The 25,728-nt window shown below is 20.2% G+C and overlaps 2 protein-coding genes across 10 annotated transcripts; both read left to right on the forward strand.

The window, feature by feature from the left end:
- Positions 1 to 194: 194 nt before the first annotated feature.
- On the forward strand, positions 195 to 21,332 carry LOC129612226 (putative uncharacterized protein DDB_G0289963). 9 transcript variants are annotated; one of them, XM_055525760.1, is made up of 13 exons: positions 195 to 319; positions 4,548 to 5,113; positions 5,243 to 5,323; positions 5,615 to 5,725; positions 6,134 to 6,288; positions 12,189 to 12,329; positions 12,442 to 12,568; positions 12,910 to 12,930; positions 14,387 to 14,868; positions 18,829 to 19,062; positions 19,794 to 19,880; positions 20,117 to 20,278; positions 20,529 to 21,324. In XM_055525760.1, exons 2-13 carry the CDS (start codon positions 4,936 to 4,938, stop codon positions 20,739 to 20,741), a joined length of 1,992 nt encoding a protein of 663 aa, XP_055381735.1. In that variant the 5' UTR covers positions 195 to 319; positions 4,548 to 4,935; the 3' UTR covers positions 20,742 to 21,324. The 9 variants fall into 9 exon arrangements, with proteins under 9 accessions (XP_055381735.1, XP_055381736.1, XP_055381733.1 ...); XM_055525761.1 differs by lacking the exon at positions 195 to 319 and adding an exon at positions 2,105 to 2,161; XM_055525758.1 differs by lacking the exon at positions 195 to 319 and adding an exon at positions 2,284 to 2,501.
- Positions 21,333 to 23,634: 2,302 nt separating this feature from the next.
- On the forward strand, positions 23,635 to 24,753 carry LOC129612275 (NADH dehydrogenase [ubiquinone] 1 alpha subcomplex subunit 11). The gene is made up of 4 exons (XM_055525830.1): positions 23,635 to 23,725; positions 23,828 to 24,083; positions 24,149 to 24,243; positions 24,318 to 24,753. The coding sequence occupies exons 2-4, from the start codon at positions 23,836 to 23,838 to the stop codon at positions 24,461 to 24,463; spliced, it is 489 nt and encodes a 162-aa protein (XP_055381805.1). The 5' UTR covers positions 23,635 to 23,725; positions 23,828 to 23,835; the 3' UTR covers positions 24,464 to 24,753.
- Positions 24,754 to 25,728: the final 975 nt, after the last annotated feature.

Consider the following 25,728-nt stretch of genomic DNA (forward strand, 5'->3'; position numbering starts at 1 on the left):
GCATTCAAAAACGTTTAATTTAAAAAATTCCCATCAGATGTCGCCACATGTATTTCCTTTTCGAAATTATTAATGACGTACAACACAGCCCTATTTTCGTAAATATATTGATTTTCTACATTTCAAGAGAAGCAAAAAGAAAAAAATCAAAACTAATAATAAATCATTATAAAAGACAAATAAATTGAGTCAACGGATAAAACTCAATAAAAATTTTATAAAAAAACAGAAAAATTTTTAAATATTTTTAATAAATTAATTATTGAAATTAGTTAATATTATATACATATAAATTTAAACGGCATAAGCACAGCACAAAGTGAGTTATTAAATAAGAAGAAAACAAAATTTTTTCGTGTTGATTTTTAGTGAACCATAAAGTAAATAGCAAAAAAGGAGTGTCATTCATAAGTATGGAAATGAAGTCCTTGAAGGATTTTCTTGTACTTTAATATTGAATTAAATACAACAATATATAATTTCAAGATACATCGAGAAAAATCTTTAACAACGGTTTTTACCTCAAGTATAAATTGCATAAAATTGGGAGAAACTACTTCTCTGTGTTTTTATTATGAAGTCTGTAATTTTTTTTTTTTGGTCTTAAAGAAATTTTTTAATTAAGTATTATTGCATTTATATTATAGGCCTAGGTATAAAATATATTTTATTTTTTTTAATTTTATTTTTTTTTAAGCGAAAAGACTACTAAGAAATTTTGATTCGTTCATGAAAATCAAAAAAAAAATAGGAACCTACCCATCCTACCTATTTACACACAAAGAATGGATTGATCGATTGTGAATAGGAATTTAATATGAAACTGAAGATTTATTACGCTTTGTAAATAATCATAAATGTTTAATCAAGTTTTAGGAAATAATTTACAAAAGAATTATAAAAGAAAAAAAAGAAATCAAATTATCTGAGCGTTTTTAGTTTATACTAAATTTCAATTATGGCGCTAATTAGTAAAAGTTTAACAGGCATCAGCTGTATACATTATGTTTACAGTACAGAATGTACACAAAAAATCTCTTATTTCAGTATACTATTGGTAGATATTCTGCTTGTAAAGGATAATCTCAAATTAATTAAAAAAATACTTAATTTTAATTAATATTAGCAAAAAATACTTTTAATATTTTTTAAAAGGTGAAAAACCCTTTAATTAATCATACATAATATATATATTATATATGTATATAGGCAACATTTATATGGGTACTTAAATTTTCTATAACATGTTTTTCTTTTTTTTTTTGATTTATTATCTTAAAACATGACCTACGTTTATTCAAATGAATAATTCATTATTGAATCATTAAAATTGCTTTAATATATGACATTTCTCTTATTTGATTGTTTCTCTATATACATGCATAAGTACATACATTAAAATTACTTAAAAGTTAAAGTTTGCCAAATAATATGATGCATATATATAAATTTTATTAAAAACAAAAACTTATAATAATATTTTCATACTTATAAATAAATTCAAAAAAATATATAGCTTTATAAAATAAAAAATAATGATCAAGAACAATAATAATAATTAAATTACATTTTTGAGAAAAGAAATCTTTATAATGTCATTCACCAATTAATAAAAATTCAATTACAATACGCTTAATTTCGTAGATTATTTAAGTATTTACATATATTAAATATATAATATAATTATAAGAAAATTATATTTTGTATTTTAATTAAGTTGAAAATAAATTTAATGAATGTGAAATTCATTTGTATATTTTCAATTATATTTATACAAAATATATTCATTTAAAACAATTTTTAAAAAGCGTGATAAATTTTCATAAATAATTTATTATTATGATTTCATATATTATTTTATTTACAATACATGTATATAGGTATAAGTAGGTTCCTATCTATAGTATTTCTTTTTATATTAAAATTTTCACATTATAATATTCAAAAGATTTTCTCTTTAATATAAAATTTGATGAGAAAATTAAAAAAAAATTATGAGCATATTACGAAAATAGGAAAAGTCATTTACAAAAAAAAAAAAATCGCATTTCACATAATAACGGTAAAAAAGAAGCTCTCATTTAATTATAAGCTTTCGAAGACGAATCACCTCAAAAAAGAAATTTTTTTTTGTTCTGTTGTTGTTTTTTAAACGAAAAAAGTAAAATTTCTGCTTCTTTTTTATATACAATTTATAGATATACAAATATTAAAGAAAATCTAAGAAAATTTTCAAAAAAAATAAAAGAATAATATCAAAAATAAATAAAAATGACATAAAATCTTCATTTTTTTTTTGTCAAAATAACAAATTTCAATTTATTCGCGCACTATTCGCTCTTTTATAACGGCATCATTAAGTCGATAGTCCGTCCGCCGATTAATAAATCAATTTTTGTTGTTTTTAATTTATTGTACCACCATTAAGCAATTAAATGAATTTATATCGAATAGCGAATCAAAATTGATCATTCATTTTTCATTAATATTTCGATGCGCTTGTAAATTTTTAAAAAGATTTTCGCTTAATTTTAAAAATAAAAAAGAAAGGAGGAATAAAGTAGCTTTTAATCAACTGGAAAATTTTTTTATATAACAAAATTACACATAAAATAAATAATTATATAACCATAAATTCAGTATGCAAGTGGAAAATTTTTTTAATATAAAAACAAAAAACACAAATAAAATTTAATAAATAAATAATTTTTTGTTAAATGGGAAAAAATTAAGTGATTTCAATTTTATAATTATAAATATTGGTGATTATCGTAATGGAATTTTTTTTTTTTTTTTTTTACAAAATTAAAATATAATATATTTAAAAAATTAATATAAAATTTAATGAAAACCGTCTGAAGAATAAAATTATTATTAAAATTAAGTAAAATGAATATTATAATAAAAAAAAATTACTTGGATTTATTATGTGAAAACAATAATTAACCAGAAAATTTTATTCGAATAAAATTAAATGAGCAAAAATAAAGATAAAAAGACGTGGTGCACAAAATCTTCATGTGTATATGTACAATATACGTAAAAATGTTTTAACGTATTTTAGATACACACGTATATTTTTTTTTTATAATAATTTTTGAGCTAAAAATAAAAATATAAATTTTTTTTTTTATTTTTTTCGGGGTTTTTATGTAATTGTTTTCTTTCTTATTTTCGTTCACTTTAATGTTTGTTTTTATGTATATTATTTATAATGTGTACAAATACAAAATTCCCATGAAACAATTTCATTTAAAGAAAAATCACACATAAGTATATAATTTATTCATTGCATTGTAAATTAATTCACTGTGTTGTGAATTTCAAGTGAATAATTATAATTTTTATTAAAATAGCAATTTACTTTTCTACATTGCAATCACTTTTCAAAAATTACTGCAGAAAAGAGAGTTTTCTTTTCTCATATTAACATTTTCAATTAAATTTTATTACTATATATATATTAAACTAGATGAAAATGTATAGTCTGACTTCAAAATAACAGTAAAGAAATATTGATACACAATTAAGCCTATGAATAGTAATTACTGAATTGTGTGTGAATACACCACTTACTATTTTTTTGAATGACACTATGATTAATAATGAATAATATGATTAATAATTTTTAGTTCTGTTATTAAAATTTACAATTTTATTGAAAATATAAAAATAACTTTTGTATGCCAGAAATTTTCACAAAAATTATTTTGTATGATAATTAATTGCACATTTTGCATTAATTTGAAAAATTGCATAATGCATGAATGATAGAAACACTCAATCTTCTTCCGTATACTAAAAAACAAAAAAAAACCAAAAATAAATTAATATTTGCATTCTCAAAATAAAATTGGCAAAAATGCAACATGGGTTAGAATTATGGGTATAGAATATGGTTTATAAGAAGATAACGAAAAATTAATAATTATTTAACAACGTATTATATATACATATATTATATTTATAAATTTTAATAATTTATGAAAATATTTTCTGGTTGACGGTCTTAAATTTAAAACAATTTTTGCTAAATTAAAAAAAAATTATAAAAATTTTTAAAATGAATTTTCATTTTGTGAAAAGTGGAAGCCAAAAAAAATTAAAATTTACAAATAGAAAAGAATAAAATGTTTTTTTTTTTTGGTTTTGTTTTATATTTTTTTTTGAAATTTTAAAATAAAATCATTTAAAATTAAATATAAATATAGAAATAATAAAAATGTTACAATTTTATTTTAAATAAACAATATGACATCATAAATGTAAATTTTATTTAATTATTGTAAAAATATAAAGTATTGCGTATGTCAAACGCCACATTAAATAAATTTATTAAGATTCCGCCAAAAAAAAAACAAAAAATAATGAACCTAAAACTGTTATACATATATAGGAAAAACAGTTTTCTATTATAATCCAAATAATTAAATTTATATATATATAAATATTTTTCAATTTATTAGATTGTATATAATTAAAATTTAAATTATTTATTAAAGTATATATTTACATAGACTTTTTTTTCTTTGTTTTTTATATTGCAGAATCATTGGTTTTTATATTAAAAATCATTATAATTACTTTTTCTGACATATTATATTTAATATAATAAATAATGATTCAACGAATTTAAAAAAAAAAATAAAAATAAATTATAATAATAAAATAATTGGAATAATTTATAAGAGTAACAATTTTATTTTTTAAAATCAAATTACCACATAATAAATAGAGAAAGTTAGTAAATATCCAAACTTCTTCAAAAGAAAATCAATAAAATTTAAAAAAAAAAAAAAAAAGTGCTCAATAATATAAAATTGAAATTTAGTGTGATTATAAGTAGCTGTGCGTGAATCAAGAAAAAATTAAAAAAACAAAAAATTTAATTTTTTTAATTAAAATTATATTAAGAAAACAAATAAAAGAATAAAAATGAAAACAACACAAACATCACAGTATAATGAGGGCTTAGGCCCCAAAAAAACAGTGTTTGTAATGGTAACTGTTGTTGGATGTATAGCAATATTATGGCCAAAAGTATTTTATCCAATGATGTTTGGTTCATCACCACCACAGCAACCATATAAAGATTATCGACCAGGTGGAGCAAGTAAGTTTTTTTTTTTTTTATTTTGTAATTTTTATAAAAATAATTTATTTTTTCATCAAAATTACAAAAAAACAAAAAAATTGATGTTTATTCTTGTATATATGTATATAATTCCTTCAATTATTTTAGGTATTTTAAATTTAGAAAAAAAATCTATTCTGTTAAGCTCAAATAAATTCGATGTTTTAATTGGATATTTTCCGCAATCAGGTGATCTTTCCTAATACCCCCCCGTTCTTAAAATTTAAGCGTATAATAAGGTTTTGAAATTTCTTTCACCATTTCATTTAATATTGATTTTAAAACATTTTAAACATGTTATATATTACTTACATGTTGTATATTTCGAAACATTAGTAGTTATTTGATGATTTGTATTCTTGCATCCGTGACATTTTATATTCTATACTTTTATTAGAATATGAAATTTATTTAAATTTTGCGATATTTTTATATTTTTCATATTACTATTTTTTACTTATATAAATATATTATTTTTAGTAAAATGTTGTGAAGTTATCTTGGATGAAGAGGAATTTGTAAATGCATCAGCAGTTGAAATTGGACCACAATTATTTCGAAAAAATTATAATTTCTTTCCTGAAGAGACCTGTATGTTATCATACGATTAATTTGTTTTTCTCATGAAATTTTTGATAATTTCTATTACAATTAACTTATTATTGCTTCAATTAACTAATTTAACAATGAACTAACAAAATTTTTGAAATAATCTCTGAAAATGTTAATAAACTAGACTAATGAAAATATATTATCGAAACACAGTGCTGCCATAATAACTTATTATAAGTAAGGTATGGTTAACAAACCATATTATCTAACAAATCATACTAATATATTTTCACATTATTGAAATAATTTCCAATTAATGCTTAACTGAACGCATATAAATTCACTACTAAACCGCATTTTGAGTGAAATAAAATATTAAAAATTATAAATGAAAAATTTTATGTAACTTCATGAAATTTAGAAAATTATTATTTTTTTACAATTTAGATTTACGTCAGGAAAGGCCTCCGCATTTAAGACCAGAAGGAATTCATCCAGCAATGAGAGAAAGAGGTCGTGCTATACCAAATACTCAAACAGTGCCTATTATTGATAGAGCAAGAAGTTCAAGAGATGCTCCACCAAGAATCGTTGAAGGAAGAGTAAGTTTTATTAAATTGATTTATTAAATTTATAAATTCTATAATTTTTAAAGTTTTGTATAAGAACATAGAGTGTTGGTTCATAATGATTTAAAATTTAAACAGAATCTGTATAGAGTACCGTTAGAACCTAAAATTGCTATTAATTTATTTATTTAACTAATTTTAAACGCAGGTCAACATTCTAACAATAATATTCGAAAAATGATTTGCATATTTAAAATAAATTTTGTATAACAATTTGCGATTGCAATTTAAAAGAAAATAAATGGCAATTGTTGTTATTTTAAAAACAAAATAAAATTTTAAAAAATCAACACAAAATTAATTTGACAACAATCAGAAATTGTAATTTTTCATACTAAAAAAGAAGAAGAGGAGGAATATGTACATACATATACATATATCTACATTATAACTGTATGTGCTGTGCGAAAAATGTAGACATTTAAAAAATTTGTACTTTTTTTTGAAGTTGACATAAAAGAATTTTCAAATATTTGGCATTCAAAATTCATTTTGATAATATGGTAAAGGCTTTGCCCTAAAAAATATTTATGCGTTTTTTTAATTATTCAAAAAATTACATTAAATATTTTTGTTAAATTCCTTTTAAATTTACAATAATTTCACCTGAAATTTTGTATATAATTATAGGTATAACAATTAGTCAAAATACACAATTTACCATATACATACCCACATATACATGTTATGTATAAATTAACAATATTTTTTGAAGTTTTCTAAGCGTAAGAAATTTTTGCACAAAAAAATTGTTTTTTATTTTTAGAATTTTTCAAATTTATTCTGTTAACAGGGAGACCCACAATATGAGGAAACATTAAAAGAGAAGAAAAAATGAAAATGAATTATAGTTGATGAATCATCTATGTATTTATCAATTTTATTTTTTCGAATTTGTAAAATTAATTTTTTATTTATTTGCACATGTATTTTTTAACTTTTTTCTTTTATACGGTTGCTTATTTTATTGGATTATTTCTGGAGGTGTAAAAATATAATCAGAATAAAATTTTATTACATGCGAATACATGTATGTATTGTCTAAACAAAAATCCACTTTAAGAATTAACTAAAAAGTGAAAATGTAGTAGCAAAATTTTTAAATCTTAAGAAATTAAACTAAACACTAAATTCTTCTTTTTTATATATTATATTACTTAATAAACAAAAATTAAATAAGTTTACGATTTAATACAATTTAAACGCAAAAGCTCGTAAAACACAGCTAATATTGAAATAGGATTATAATTATATACAAATAAATTTAGCAATTCTTATATACCATAGGGTTAGTTCTTTTTTGAATGAAAATTATTAAATATAATTTTTATCATATTGTTAATTTTTGCATTCTATTTAAATGAATAGATATAACACTTTGAGCGTATTACAAAATATATAACATTTTAAATGTATAACACTTTCGATCACACACACAGTATTACATGAGAATATGTTTCGAGAAGAGTATATGTATGCACATATTTATTCCGGTAGATCCTATTTAACATGATTTCCAAGCAAAGTATCGTTTCATTTATGAACTATCCTGCAGCAATTTGGAATTGTTATACTGTTATACAAATGTTACTGAATTATAAAATCTATATAACTTAAGAATACCTAGAGAATTAAAGTTCTAAAAATAAATTGAGAATATAGTAAAACTACTTAATTATAGAAAAAAACGTCAATACTTTTATATTTCAAAAATTAAGAATTTCAATAATCCTTTTTTTTTGTTATATTTTATTCTTTTCGTAATATTAAAACATGGAAATTTTGAAATAGAATTAAAAAAAAAATGTTTTTGTTTTCACTATAAATTGAAAATTTGCCAATTTTTTCAGTGAAACGCTTAAATTCAAATATTTCAATTTTCCAAAATAATGTAAAAAAATATACAAAAAAAAAAAAAACAAAATTACTTTACAAATATTTTATATTGTCTACAATATATTTAAATATTCGAATTTTAAATGTTAACTAATAGTTGTAAAATTAAATTATGTAAATATTGTGGTATTGCGTGTGTTCTTCCTTACACTGAAAGAAAAAAAATCAGAGTTTTTATTAAAATTTTTTATGAATGAAATGAAAATTTTGTAAATTTTTTTACAAAATTTTTTTTAAATAATTTTTTAAATATTTTATAGATAGGTGCTTTCTATCTTTACGATTACTTTAATTTTATTTTTAATATGCTGGGTCTATAATTTTAGAATTATTTGCCCTACATATACATACTTACATTATTTTCGACATTTGTTTTAATTGCGAAAACCCTAAAAAAAATTTTGATAGATTATTTATACTGCTCAATTTTAATTAAATTTATTATTATTTGTTTTTTATAACTAAAAATTTGTTAAAAATTGAATTTCATAGGGAAAATTTACATTAATTTTATTATTCTAATTAAAAATTTTATGAATTCTTGTATGTATGCCCTGTTATTGTACATATTTTCACAAAAAAAAAAAAAAAACCGGCTGTTTAAAAAAAAAAAATCTTTTTGTTTTTTATTACCTATTTAAAAAATAAATTTACAATTTCTAGCAGGTGTCAATATTAAAATTCTATATTGTCACCTTGACATTTTTTTCTTTCTCATTCTCACTTAAAACTTCCTTGTTATATATTTGTCTCATTCGAAAATAATTTATAATGTTTTATGACAGTAATTTCTAATTTTTTTTTAAATATACATATGTATGTAGGTACACATACGTAAATATTTATTTTTTGCTCAAAAATTAAGTCGCTGAAATTAGAACATTTATTAAAAAAAAATTTAGGATTAAATTTAAGTGAATACATATATACATATTTGTATAGGGTGTTTTACGAGAATTATTTAAAAATTCTGATAATTTAATCCAAATTGACGAATGTTTGTAGAGATGACGAACGGTAAGTGACAATAAACTGTGAATACATAAAGTAAATTTATCCATCCACAGTTTACTGTCGTAAAAATATAATTGTGATGTACATACAATGTGTTTTTTTGTTGAATATTTCTATTTTTATATGGAAACCCGCCCTGTTGCTCCAGACTAGATTGCCAATTAAAAAACAAAATGAAATGTCTAAATAATTTTAAGATTTAATTTCAAAAAATTAGGAATTATACACAAAAACATTATCAAATTGCAAATAAAGTTACCAAATTACCAAACGTAAAAAAATTACCGCTATTGGTAAAAAATTGATATGGCAACCCTGTGTACAATATACAAAAAATATCTTTAGAATTATATGACGTACAAATGACATTTATATTGTGATATAATAATAAATTTGATTTTATATAGATTTTCTACAGAAAATATTAGAGGATTTTTATTATTTTCTTATCCATCACGTCCGACTCCATTTTTAATATAATAAATTGAATATGTTATATATGTATGTATTTATTTATACCATAGTATATACCAAGAGAGCTAAAAGAAACTGCTCGTTAATAATTTCAATATTATTTGTGTAAAACTGTTTATTTTGCAAAATTGCACTACATTTTTGTGTTTCATGTATTTTTTTTTTTGAGCTATTTATTCACACCCGAAGTGCATTTATGTGGGTGACACATTAAAAATGAACAATATTTTGACGCATTAAAACAACTCAATTAAAGAGATTTTTAGTGAAGTTTTTTCTCCCGCTCATGATATATGTATATAAAAGCAATATGCTTGTATATCACTTCAAAATTATAATTTTATATATTCATAAATTTTTCTTCTTTAAGTTGGTTTTTAAATTATAAATTTTGCACAAAAACGTAAAATTAATTTTATTTTTATCTTCTCTATTTGTTTTGTTATTATTTTCATTATTTTTCTTTGGAAAATTTTTGGAAAATCTCCAAAAACAAAAAAAAAAATTTTTTTTTGTATTTTCTTCACTTGTAATTGACCTTTGGGTGTTATTATTTATTATTTTCATTTTTATTATAATATTTTTTTAACATCTTTATTTCATTAACTTCTATTTTCGGCTAATTACCAGCTAATCATATGATTATTAATGAATTAGTTATCTATTTTTATTTAAGAGGGTCTCTTAGAACTTAATATAGAAGATAAAAGATCAGATTTTCTGATATTAAAAGAAATTTAGAAAATTTTTTTATATTTATACCTAAAATCGTATAGATATACTAATTAATACTAGTATGTATAACACATATTATAAGTATAACACAAATTTTATATATAGAACTCACACTATATTATGTTTACTTTATACAGATGGTTTTTTTCAAATAACCTACACATTTTATGATAATCGGAAGTGATATTTTATCACATATACGCATTATACAAATGGCAATATATGTGATTTAATTACTTTTCTTTTTTATTATGGAAATTTTAATTGCCATTATCAATGATTAATTTGCAAAAATAAATGAGAAAAGAACGCATTAAACTAACCTATAAAGAAAAATTTTTAAATTAGAGAAACAAATAAATAAATTTATGGTTTGTTTTTTTTTACAAAAAAACATCTAAGAAAAAAAATTATAATAATAAAATTTTATTAAAATTTTTTTTTTTTTGAAATTCGAAAAACCATGTGTGTACATTGTTAGAACTCATATAATAGATTAAATTTTTCTTTTAATCGTATAATATGTAATTAAATAATTTATAGATTAAAATGTGCGAAATTTTCAAATATTTTGACATACGAGTATATGCAAAATATAAATTGAAATTTTACATAATATGCGCGTTGAAATTTTATTATTAATTTATTATAATATTTGTAATAGTTATAATGTGGAATAGAAATTTCAATGAAAATCATATCGTAATTCGCCATATAAGTGATAAAATGGGTGTTGAAATTAATCCTTATTTAATATAACAAATAGAATTCGTTCTCTTTCATACTTTTAATTCATAAACTGTAAACTATATAAAAATCTATTTAATATTGTTTTTTTTTAATTTTAAAAATAATCAGTTAAATATTATGAGAAAGGTTATACAACGAGACACTAAGCATAATTAATTAAGAATAAATTGCTATATGAGTAATTGCTATGAACACTTATAGGGTTTTCAATACTTATTATGTCATGCTACGCATTATGTTCTCCTTTATGTTATTAAAATTTCGCTAAATATTGCATTCTCTCAAAAAAAAATTCTCTTTTTTGATTTATAATTTCTAAACAAATAAATTTACCATAAAATTTGCAACATCAATCAAAAATCAAATATTGAAAAATTTTCCATAAAACATTTGATTTTGTATGTTTTTGCTGGTATTCGATTGGCGATTGCCTGACAATTCTATAATTTTTAATAATCGCTATTTTGTTTTTGTTATTTTTCTTCTTCTTTTCTTTTCAAACAAATTTGTTTATTGATCAAATATGTAAAATAATTATCGCATACAGTAAAACACAAACATACAAAAAACCATAGTATATGAAACACACATGCATAAATCTTATATAAATTGAAAATTTTTTTTCTTATTGCAGAAGAATTTTTAAAATATTAGAAAAAAGAAAAAAAAAATAATTAATTTTTAATCATTTTGATTATATTGGCATCAATTTGCTTCTCCAAAACAAAAAAAAAATTTTCCTTTACTTTTTTTTTTGTTTAAATTTACAATTTAGTGTAAATAAGCGTATATAAATCAAAAAATAATGAAATCAATAAAAATGAAAATTTTGCGCAAAAAAAATTTTTTGTTTTTCATATTAAATTTTATAGATGAAAGACAAACACAAAGAGAAAAAATTAGAAGAAATTTTGGAAAAAAATAATTATTTAATCGCAAAATAAAAATGAAAAAAAAAAAATTATTACAAAAAATTATTTTTTCCAATTTTTCATTTATTTCAGCCTGGACCAATACCTGGCATGAGACCACCAATGGGTGCTGGATCAGTTCATCAAGCACAGCCAAAGGGTAATAGCATGGGTATTATAATGCCTCTATATACAATTGCAATAATTGCATTTTTCTGTTATACAATCGTAAAGGTAAGAAATTTTTTTCCATTTTTTTGTTTATTCACAATAAAATATTTAAATAAATTGAATTTTTTTCAAAATATTTGTTATATAATTGTGTTTTTTTTTTTTAACATTTTAGTTAGCATTTAAAAAGCCAATACAAAACGAACCATATGGTACGTCGTCATCACAATCAAATTCATCATTTAGAAAAGATGTTTATAGTGAAAATTCTGGAAAATATAAACTTGAAGGGCCTAAAATAGGTAAGTTTCGACACAAATATATATTTACTTATATATATATAAATATATATATATTTTATTATATATAATTAGTAATATATTATTTCTGCATAACCTTTCTCATATTATTTCTGCATAAGAAATAAATTTCATTCATGAAATTCGATATTTCATTAATTTATATACAAAATCAGAAAAAAAAACAACAAAATCGAATATACATACACATATTTAAATTATATATTAATTATAATATTAATGAACAAAAAAAAAAAAACAAAAAAATTTATTTAATTTATATACATATTTATTAAATTATATCCTTTTTACGCCTTACTTACTATATTTATAAATACGATCAGGGTGGAAGGAACAAGCAGCAAGTAAGATTATAAATCTTAAATTTTGTGGAGTTAACCGTACATACTTATATACCTAACTATATATACCTTCCTCTATATACCTATATACTATACTTATACCCCTTACTATTTTTTTTTTTAATAATTAATTCTAATTTAAATCTTGATAATATTTTTTTTTTTTTTTGAAAAAATATTTATGGATTTAATTTTATATAAAAAATAAATATTATTTATTATACCCATATGATATTATTTATTTTTTATATAAAAATAATTATCCAAAATATGTGCAGTTTTTTAAAATATGTCCTTGTTATTTTTTTCTTTGTTTTTTTTTTCTCGAAAGAAATGCCAATTATTACTTCGCACATTGTCTTCTTTTCTATATAAATGTGGCCTTTATAAATGTCCTAATATTTTTATATAATAAATAATAATGTAATGTTATTGATATTTTTCTAAAAATTTCTTTTGATGTACACTTGTGTATACCTAAAATAATACCTATATATATATATAAATTTTAACTGTTATATTGTATAGTTTTCTTAATATTATTTGTTTTTTGAAATAAAATTTATTCTTCTTATATAATTCATATACATTAAAAATATTTATATTATAAGATTTTTCAATATTATATACTTTTATATTTTAGTATATTATTTCTTCTTATTTTAATAAAGCAAACATATATTTAATTTAAATATTAACAAATACACATCATGTAATAGCTTGTTCTTTAAACTTTTCTAATTAATTCTTTCAATATAATTTCAATTTCGAATTAAATGGAACAATTAAATTGTAAAATACATAAATATTATGTTTATAAGTATAATATAGTTATTAAATTTAGAGTTAGGTTTCATAAATAACAAAAATATTTTTGATTAATAACCAGAGGGTAGAATTATTATTTTAAAAGTAGAGGCAATTTTTTGATTGTGAGTCGAACTTTGCATATAATAATGCATAACAATAATATTACTTTATTATTATATACCTATTGACCTAAAAATGAATTTAGGCGAAAATTAAACGGCATCAGATCGGTTTTAAGCCGAATGAGGGGTACAATTTTCTTATGCATTACAATTCTTTCTCTCAAATAAAATTAGATGGAAAATTTAAATTTAGTTCAGTTTTTTTGTTTTACTTAGATATGAAGTGCTTTTACTCACCATTTTATTAAGATAATCATATTAGTTTTTGTTTTAATTTACACAATATACTTCAAAATATTTTTATTTCAAAAAAATTACAATATTTTTTTTTTGAATATTAGAAACAAAATTCATTTCATATTGTAGACAAAACAAATAAATTTTGTTTGAATTTATAATTTTATTATTAACATACCATCATAATTAGTATTCGTAAATTATATATGAAAAAAAAAAATATACGAAATGAGAACAAAAATCCAAGTAAAAAATGAAAACCAAACAACAATATTAACCATAATTTTTAGGATGCTATCATCATCAATTGTCAGATAATGATATATATGGTCGAAAGCATGAAGATAATAATTGTATTAATAATCATAATTCAAATAATTGTGCTAATTTATGCTCAACTAACAAAAATGGCAACATTACTACTACCAAATTCACCAAATCCAATACAACAACATCAGCAACAAATATTATGGCTACTATCAACAATACAACAAATGATATAACATCCAATATTACAACCACAACCAATGCTAATAATATAATTGTGAATGCTTCTAATAAAACCAGTAATGGTATTAGTAACAATTATAATAATATTAATAATAACAGTAATAGTAATGGTCATATTAAATCGATTGAAAGAAAAATACCACATACTAAAGATCGTGAACAATTAATGGAAATTGAATGGTTAAGGAAAAAACTTGAAGAAACTGAAAAAGCTATGGCTAAATTAATAGCTGAAATGAATAATACACAAATTCAGAGAAAGGTTTGCGAAATTTTAATAATGGTTTTTTTTTTTTTTTTTTGGTTTATTTCTATTTTTCTCTCACACACTTTCATGTTTAAAGGTTTAGCAAGTATTTTTATAATTCTTAAGAAAATATTTATGTAAAATAGCTATTAATTTTTTGTTTATTTTATTTCTTATTTCATAATTTTGTAATTAATTCTATTTTAAGTTGCCATTTAATTTTTTTTATTGTTATTATTATCGGTCATTATTTAATTTATTATTTTATTAAATTGCAAATAAAACATTTTTATGAAGATTTATTTAGGTCCAGGGCTTCAAATCAAAAACTATTAATCAATAACAATTGAATCACTCTTGTCTAAAATTTTTTTTTTGAATTAACAAGCTAAATTTTTAAATTATGTGTAAAATATTTCAAAATTTTGCATACAATACATAAAATTAATATTGTGAATTACGCCATTTTAAAAATTTGGAAAATTTTTAATAGGTTTGAAGCTCTGCTAAAAAATAATTGCATATTGTATTCACGATCAATTTCAAATTAAGAAATTAAAAACAATTTATTTAATATTTAATTATTTATTAATAATATTGTAAATAACAAAAATTAATCAAATCAATTGAAAATAATTTTTATTTTTTAATTTGTTATACATTATATAATATTCACATTATTCATTTTGATATTATATGCTTATGTAGATTCAAAAATTAAAAGTATAATAGAGTGCGTCATTTTGAGTGATTCTAATATCTTATATTGAAAATATAAAATGTTATTTACAATAAATTTATTTCAATGTCCTTTTCAGTATTAAAAAGCTCGTATTATTACTGTAACACTCCTTTATTATCCTCATCATATTATTTAATATTATAGAAGACAACGCTATATAATAGAATATAATAAAGTATTTTTGTTTGTAAAACAAAAAAAAAAATCCATAATAGAAAATTACCATTTTGCTTTTTTTTTTTGTAAAATTAGTTTAATTAATCGATATATATATATAGGATATATACATATAATATCGTAACCGATGTGTATTACATTAAATGAAAAAAAGGGTGTGATTTTAAATTGATTTTGCTGGCGAAATTTTTTGATTTGAAAATTTCGGTGAGTAATAAATTATAATATATAATAATTAATAAATATAAGGTTTTCAATTAATACAAGATTTGAATTGTATTAAAAAATTCTAAATACATAATTAATATAATATTATAATATTAAGATATAATATATAGAAAATTGTAACAACATAAGCAAATACAATTCTACTAAAATTATATATGCATGCTTATATATTATTTCCTAATGTTATATGATTTAACCCTAAAATTTGTTGTCCAATATCCGAAATGAAAACCGAAAGCACTTTTTATAAAAATATATAAAATTTTACAATTAAATTTCGCGATTGAACAATGCATATATGTATGCAAAGCGCAAAGTAATATTAAACTACACGGAACTAGTTAAATGATATATTTTGAAAATATAAATTATTAGTTTTGAATAATATATGAATTTATACCAAATTCAAATTTTTATTTATAAAACCTGATCTTTGAATTTTAAGAAGAAAGAGTAAATCTACCTGAATCAAGGTAAGAATTTATAAAACAAGAGGCCAAATATTAATTCGAACATTTGTTTTCCATAAAACAATTAAAAATAATTTTGAAAACAAACATACAATGAATATTTCGTTTAAATGTGTCTATACAAAAATATGATATTATTCACGGTGGATATTTTCATTTAACATTAAATTTTATTGTGAAACAGCGCTTATCTCTCGATAATTCTAAAATTCAAATTAAAATTAAATCATTAATAAATACTGTTTATTTCCTCTATACTCATCAAATGTCAATTGGAAAGAATTCGTTTTTCATAAAACACCAATATATTTTTCTTGTTTCTCACTTTTTGCAAAATGTATATAAGCAATTTTAATTGTTGTTTCTTTATGTAATTTCTTTATAGCTTCGCATCAAGTGTTTATAAATAAAAAGCAAGACCAACTAACGTTTCTTCCATATGTTCTTGTAAATAAATTTATTAAAAATAATGTAATTGTTGTGTAAAATTCATATTTAAATATTCATATAATTGTTTGCATCCGCATAGAAAATACCGAATTTACAAATTTGACATAAAATTCAATCTTGAAGATCTCAGTATTATAAGATATTAAAATTTTAAGAGCTTATATAATAAATAAATTTGATGTTAATGTATTTTGATAAATAGGCTTTACTTAGAATAATTATTGAAATGTTACAAATTTTAAGACTCATAATATTTAAAAAGAATTAGTAATTGCTGTAGACCTTGAATTATAATATGTGTATATTTAACTAAAATTTAATTAAAATCATTTAAATATAAACATATTAAAATTATGGTTAATCTCAAAAAGAGTATTGTAATCGCCTACATTCATCGTCTAAGTTGATGCGGAAAAATTTTTTAGAGAACAACTATAACCATCTGTTACTGTTTATACTCGTTTTGCTTTAAAAGAACCATGTCTATGTACCTAATACTGTTGTTGTACTTTGAATTAATTCGTTTATAATTATATACTAAAAATAAAATTAATTGTGATTAATTTTCTTGTCTTGTTCAAAAAACAAAAAAAAAAAAAATTCTTAACAATATTGGCATGATCATATCTGCACTTAATTTATACTTTCAAAATTCTCCTAAACATTATATACTTAGTATGTCTTTTCTTCCCTTCTACACAACCAGTTATAGCAAATAAAAAAAAAGGACATATTTTAAAATACTCTTTTTTTTTTTGTTAAATTTATTAACTCAATTAATTTTCAATTATAGATAATTTATTTACTTTTCAAAAAAAATTTTGTTTTGAAAAAAGAAAATTCTATATTTAATATTTATTCAAATTTAATTTGTTTTTATAAAATTTTTATAAAAATTAACATACAAAAAGTAAAGAAAATTATCTAAAATTATCAAAAAAAAAAAACTTAATTATTGTTTTCTTCAAATATATATTATGTATATTTATATATAAAATATACATCGAAATGTATATATACAATGTATATTTAAATTGTACTCATACAGTCGTGACAGCAGTTCAAGGTCTAATTGATGAATACGATAATACATACGGTGATCAAGCTACAACAGATCATAAGGTTAGAAATATTTAAAAGAATATTTTTTAAAATATCCTCATAATAGTTTAGTGAATATTATATGTTAACTAATTAATGTCTGAAATTAATGATCGTTTTGAAATTAAAAAAATTAAAACTCAAAATGAATTTACTCAAATTTACTAATTTATTGCAATTACTACTAAATATATAGAATCTTCGCAAATAACAAAATATGCAATTAAATAATTATTATCGGATTTTAAGAATTCTTTACTTAAATATTTTAGATCTTTAAATATATGCTTTATATATTTTATTACTTACAATTAGATATTAATTTTTTATATTATTTTTAAATTGCATAGTATTTATTAATGGTTTTTTTGTAAATTATACTTAATCCATAATTATTATTATTGAATTTTTAATTAATATTATTTTAATATTATCATTTACTAACAAAACAGAAAAAACAATAGCACAAACAAAAAGTATTCGAAAATATTTTTTAAAAATTTATTTATTTTAAAATTTACTTATTTTACTATTTTTAATTTTATAGGTGTCATTAATTGTATAAATTTATTTATTAACATTTTTTTTATATAATTTATGATTTTTTTATTTAATATACTTTAAAATAGAATTCGAATAATCAAAATTAATTAATTAATAAATTGGCTTTTAAAATATTTTAAAAATTTGAAATTTGTTTAATTAAAATCAATAAATATTAAATATCTTAATAATTATAAAAAATATTTTATTTTTATTTGTTTTTTTTTTTTTTGCTTTTATGAAATAACAACCAAATAATTTAAGGATATAAATAATGAAGTCTCAAATCAAAATGGAAATATATCAAATGGACATGCAACAAAACAAAAAGATCATGATGAAAATGAATATAATGGTAGTAAAGTTGAAAATTTATCAAAAAAACATGATGATTCATCACAAAAATTAATTGATAATGAAAAAGAATCGAATATTAATGATAATAAAATAGCATCAGATAGAAAAAAACGTGAAGGAAGTGTGGATAAAGCAGTAACGGTATGTGAAAAGAGAAAATTATTTTTTTTTTTTTTTTTTCAAATTAAAAAATCGGGAATTTACAAAATAAAATACTAAAAAATTTTAATATTGATTTTACATTTAGTTACATAAATTTTATAATTTCACTAATTTTAATTTTATATTTCTTAATTATAATTTAAACTTAATTTAATTATTATTATTTTATTATAATGAGGAAAGGAAATAATTTGAAATCCTATTTGATTTTGACTAAATGTTAATAAATATTTTTAATCTAATTCTAGTACATTACTAAACTTTATTCTACTACAATTTTGTCTCAAACAATTCTCTTAGAAAAGAAACTTCAAATTTCAAAAATGACAAAATAAATCTTGACAAATTTTAAATTATATTTCCTTGTTTTTTTTCTTTTAAAACAAAAATACTAAAATTAACAAATTTCTAATACTAATTTAAGCAATCAGTCGTAATTTAAAATTATTAAATTAAAATAAATTAGTAAATGGATTAAAAATTAATAAGTTATTAAATGACCAATTCTTTGAAAAATAACATGACAAACACAAAAATTTTTTTTACTAACTTTTTATCAAAATCAAAAACTCGATTTCAAAAGCAAACATTTGCTTTATTGCGCTATTCATCACAATTACTAACTATTTTCTTAAAAAATTTTCATTAAAAATAAAAAATATTTGTACATATGACATACAAAATTGAAAAAATAAAAAAATAAAAATCAGGTTATGGGTATGGAATTAACTGCAAGTTTTGAGGGTGGTCAGAAATGGCACCGCCCTGTAACACCTGAATTTCCTCACCATGAACATGTAAGTTAATTTTAATTTTTTTCCCTTTTTTTTTGTTTTTTTTTTTCTGTTAATTATAATTTTCTTTTTTTATATATATATTTTATTTTTCATATCAAATATTGTTTTCTCGATCAATTGGCTTTATTGCATTTCATTTTTTATTTATTTATTTATTTATTTTTTAAATAAAAAAAAATATTTTATTCGAATTATGGCAGAATAATAAAAATTATGTAAAATACAAAAAATTTCAGTCCGGTGCCAGTTCACCCACTTTTAATGGACAAGAAGAACCTAAATCAATATATTTAGAAGGTGCATTGCCTCATGAATCACAAATTTTAGTTACTGATGCTGAAATCAAAACAGAAAGAGCATCTGATTTAGATTGGGATGAAGATGATAATGAACCAGCTGTAAGTATATTATTCAAAAATTTTTAATACTTAAAAAAAATACTTTAATTATATATATTATATATATATATATATGTGTATATATAGAAATTATAAAAATAATTCTCAAAGTAATAAAGTGATGCATCATAATTAGATAAATATGAAACATAATTAACATTTAAACGTACCTAAAATTTTAATTTATACATTTTTCAATTATTATACTTAATATTTCTAATTAAAATATTTTTAAATTTTACAATTTTAGGTTGTTTTAAGCAGTAAAATTTCATTATCATTAATAAATGTCAGTTCAGGTGAAGAAGGCGCTGATGATGACGATGAAGAAAAGAATATTGAATTAGATGATGTACCCGAAGATTCTCAAAATAAAGAAGAAAGCGATTCAGTGGAGAATCAAGAAGAAAAGCATCATGAAAATGAAGCTGATAATGATAAAGAAATTTCTGATGAAAATTAAAATACGAAATCCGCAAAGAAAATTTTTTTTTTTAATTAATTAAGGAATTTTAAAACATAGGTTTTCACTTTACAATAAAAATTTAAAAATAAAAAAAAACAACAACAACAACAAAAATTATATGAACAACTTTAAAATAACAAAAACAAAATATTTCATTTGAAAAAATATTTTTCAATTAAAATTAAAAAAAAGTAAAAACAGTAAAGAAAATATGTTTTGATAATCTACTTTAGATATATACCATTAATAAATTTAACTTACTTTCTTAACTCTTATTATAAGCCAAAAAAAAAAAAATTAAAAGCAAAAATATTCATTAAATACACTTATGTATATTTACATATTTTTAAACAACATACTTATTATAATATAATTGATTAATTATTAACCCATCATTTACTCTTAAAGGATAAAAAAAACAAAGTCATATATTATGTATTATTAAAAAAAAAAATTTCTATTATAATAATTGACTGATTTTAATCCCAAAAAACATTTAATTAAATTACTACTATATATTCATAATTATTTAGAACGAAAATAAAAAACAAATGTTATAAAAAATCAATATTTAAAATTTTATTGTAAATCTCTTTAAATTTGCCAAATTTACAATGTGAAATTAATTTTCTTTTTTTTTTCTCTGTTTCATTAGTTTAAATTTTTTATTTTTTGTACAGTATACTTTATTCTATAATTAACAGAAATATTTTTATTGTTATTAAATCATTTATAAATATTCATTTTTAATTATTCATTTATTTTAGAAAAAACAAAAAATTACATTAAAATATTGTCATAGTATATACAAAATACATGAAAACTGTTGTTCATATTTCCATTTTGAGTTGATACTGAAATATATTTAATATTTATTTAATAATATTATGATAATTAAATTTTTTATTTAAAACCAAAAAGATACTTTATAGAAAAAGAAATGTATACAAAATTTAAATCATTTATTTATTTTCACTTATTCAAATTCTATATTAAAATATATCTGAAAATTAATTGTTTAACTATGATTTTGAGCACATTTTAAAATATTTAATAAAATATTCATTTCAATTCAAATAAATTTAATTTTATTCGAATTACAAAGTAATTTTCCAAAATTTTTTGTATAAAAAAATAAAAATATTAATTTTTGAAAATAATTCACAATAAAATGTTCAAAATAGCCTAATAATCTTTTTTATAGAAACGAAAAATAAAAAATCATAATTTACACGGAAAAAAAATATGGAATAAAAAATGAACTTAAAAAATAAATGTTACATAAATATCACGTTCGTTAATTTATTAAATTGAATATATATTTTTTAATATATTTTAAAATATTTAAAAAAAAAAAAAAAGATTTCAAATTTTCAGACTAGCATTACAAAATAATTATTGCAGTAAAAAATTAAATTATTTGTCGGAAAAATTTTTCTTTTTTGAAAAATATTGAAAACCGAACAATTTTTTTGTATATTACCGTGTTCATCATTATAATTTTTTATAAAATAAATTTACATCACTTATAGTAAATTTAAAAAATTATATAAAGATCAAAAATATAATAAAAAAAATGTTAAATACATTAAATTATTTAAAAATCTTTAAATAAATTAATAAATATTTTATAAAAAAAAAAATCGTTCATTGATAAATTCATGTTTTTTGGAGTAAAAAACTCCAATTAAAACTATAGTGTCTCCAAAAATTAAAGTGAATGTTGTTGAGAATTTAAATGTGTACTTACTATTTTGAAATAATTTTTTCATATTCATATAGTTCCGATCAATGTGTAAATTCTGTTTTGCGTACTTTACAAACATTTTCTTTTCATGAATATACATTAATATAGTTATAAAATATATACCGAATTTATTTTTGAATTACAAAATTTTTTATATATTAATATTTTTTTTATTTATTTATTCAATTATTTTAACTTCCTTATTGTTTCGCGTTTTGTGAAATAATAAGGTAGTTATTTTCATTTTTCTTTTTTTTATTTATTTACTGATAATAATTGTTATTTAGTTAAATACTACGATAGAAATAACTTATTATTTATGTAGTTAATAAGGCATTAAAAAAAAAAGAATTAGTTATTTATAAACAGTCCTATTTTATGAAAAATTTTTATATATTCATATAAAATGTATGTATTAACGTATAACATATATATAAAGAAAAAGTAATAATACATAGATTTAAGAAAAGACGTTTATTTTATGTATAAATGTACGCAAAAGGAGTAAAATAAAGTTATTACTTATATTAATATAAAACTAAAGTGATTGCTATTTTCCTCTAGTTTTTAACTTGTAGAATTATAGCGTCTGCTTAAATGTAGATGCAACGTTAAATTGAGTTATGTATTTAGTAATCAAAGCTGAAACAAGTCAAGTTGACGTTAGCTCTGTATTTTAATAAGTAGATGCCTCAGTCTACTATACTGCTAAATATCTTTAACTTTTCTTAATTTTATAAAGAACTGAGGTCCCTCTATAGTCCTGAAAATTAAAATTAAACTTAATAATTCAAAACTCCTACAAATAAATGTAAAAAATGTTCATTTCTCATATAATATAATTTTGTTTAATAAAAAAAAGTTTTTGCTTTTCGACCCAATCAAAAAATATTACAATTTTATAAATATTTTCATTTTTATCAAATCTATTTAATATTTCAAAAATAATCTCTGCATTGGGATTTTTATTATTGTGAATAAGGTTTATTATTGTGAACAATTAAAAATATATTATTCGAACTTTAAAAATATAATTGATAAAATTATCAACAGATATCGCTTCTTTTTTTTATACTATTCAATTTAATATAAAATTAAAATCTAGTACAAATGAACCACATGATTTTGACAATTTCGGATCTCAGACTTTTGACATTACAATTGTCATTTTTTTTCATATATTGTGTTTTGTGTTTTTTTATCAACTTTATAAGTAAAATTACGTAAAGTTCAGGTTAATTAAAATAATATTTTGTTTTCATTTATTTAAAGTTGCTAAATTTATACTAAACATATTATATTAATAGAATATCTAATTATATATCTATATTATTAGGCACCAGAATGAATTCACAATATTATGATAAGCCTGAGGGCCAAGATATGTCCGGTAAATTAATTGCAGCAAATAGATTTGCTGGTGCAGCTGGTGTAGCTTGGGCAACAGTTGATGTTCTTATGGTTTCGAAACCTAAAGGATACCTTCCAACCATTGTACGTTTTGGGATTGTTACAGCTCCATTTTTGGCAGTAGCTTCTTCATTTGTAGTTGGAACATATGCTGCTACAAACTTAAGAGGCAAAGATGATAAGTATGAAAAATATCTAAAGAGAATTATTTGTAGCCATTTAATTTTCATTTCAATATATTTTTAAGAATAAATTATGCTCTTGGTGGTTTTACTGCTGGTGCTGCATTGGGTGCAGTTAAGAAATCAGTTGTTACTGGAATGACAATGGGATTAATTTTTGGTATGTATTCACCTGAAAACAAAAATCGAATTGAGAGAAATAAATTTCACTAATACAATAATTCTTAATTTTAGCAATTGCTGCTTCCGTGAAAAAATTGTCTAGACAAGAAGGATGGGAATTCTTTCCACCAATCAAACAGGGCTCTTATGGTTTACATACACATGATTTTACATTAATGGCAGAAAGACCACGTAATTGGACAGATGGAAAATCATAAATTGATATTAGATTACGAAAATTAAATTAAATATGAAAATTAATAAATCAATTAAAACATGTAGGAAAATTTTATTTTAATTGAAAAATTATTAAATATTAATTAACCTCATGGATGGCTGATACTAATCTATCATTCATTGATTTTCGTTAGGGAAAAGTAATTTGTATTAATCATACCTCATAAGATATTAAAAATCTATTAAGTTAAGATAATAGAATCAATTATGAATTTTTATTTGTTATTAAATCGAAATATTTAATTTTAAATAATTTTACTTTTTAAAATAACTTTTGTAATTTGATTTTGTTTTTGATGCAATCTACGGTTGGAATATTTATTTCAATTAGGTAGTATTAATAGAAATTCATAATCGACCCCAATAATTGTCTTCTTTTTTTAATTTTCTTCTTGAGTTCATGATTTTGTCGTTTCAAAGGATTTCAATAACGTTTGTATTAGTAAATTTTCAAGTAATCTGCAAAAATCAGTTTCATTTCTAATTCTATATTAATAATTTCACGTTCAGAAAAACAATAACCTATTTTTACAGGTAAAATAAAAATCCCCTATATTTTGTTAGTCGTATCAATTGAGGTGATGGGATGTTATTGAAAAGAATTTTGTTTACCAGTGTAGAATTTGGCATTTTAGAATTGGTTTTATTAAGAAAATTACAAGCTTTTTAAATAACAACCCATCACGTCAACTGAAACAACCAGCAGGTTGCCAGAACATAATGGGTGATTATGTTCTCACTAATTAATTAATTAATATTTATGTTAACCTTCTTCGAATTATAATTTACCCAATTTTTCATTTTCCTATTGTTAATTAAATAATCCTTTCATAATTTAAATTTTTTTAAATTGGGTACATAAAACCAAAAAAAAATTTGTGCATTATTATAGATATTAATATAATTATATAAATGAATGAAAAATTTTATGTATGAGTGTTTGTGTATACATATGTACATATGTTTGCAAACTCCTACTACTTATTAAAATTCTTTCTTTATGATTGCGAAAAGGGCAATCAACGTGTACAAATTTACATCTGCACTTATCCAATATCTACAAATTTGTTATTCACTTACTTACATACTTATATATGTACGTACTATATGTATTGAAATAGCAAGGTAACAGTTTTATAATTTCATAAATACTTTTACAAATGCATAAACAACAAAAACAAAATACAGTATACCTTCCTACCTACTTAATAAAAATTAGTATTCAAATCCTCTGATAAAATATTTT

This window comes from Condylostylus longicornis, unplaced genomic scaffold (genome assembly GCF_029603195.1).
Source record: "Condylostylus longicornis isolate FDR11 unplaced genomic scaffold, ASM2960319v2 ptg000064l, whole genome shotgun sequence".
NCBI lineage: Eukaryota > Metazoa > Arthropoda > Insecta > Diptera > Dolichopodidae > Condylostylus > Condylostylus longicornis.

Coding starts and splice junctions, on each gene's coding strand:
- LOC129612226 (XM_055525760.1), top strand. CDS start 4,936: ATGAAAACAACACAAACATCACAGTATAATGAGGGCTTAGGCCCCAAA. Junction 5,324..5,614: donor TGGATATTTTCCGCAATCAG/GTGATCTTTCCT, acceptor TATTATTTTTAG/TAAAATGTTGTGAAGTTATC. Junction 6,289..12,188: donor CAAGAATCGTTGAAGGAAGA/GTAAGTTTTATT, acceptor CATTTATTTCAG/CCTGGACCAATACCTGGCAT.
- LOC129612275 (XM_055525830.1), top strand. CDS start 23,836: ATGAATTCACAATATTATGATAAGCCTGAGGGCCAAGATATGTCCGGT. Junction 24,084..24,148: donor TTAAGAGGCAAAGATGATAA/GTATGAAAAATA, acceptor TATATTTTTAAG/AATAAATTATGCTCTTGGTG. Junction 24,244..24,317: donor GACAATGGGATTAATTTTTG/GTATGTATTCAC, acceptor TCTTAATTTTAG/CAATTGCTGCTTCCGTGAAA.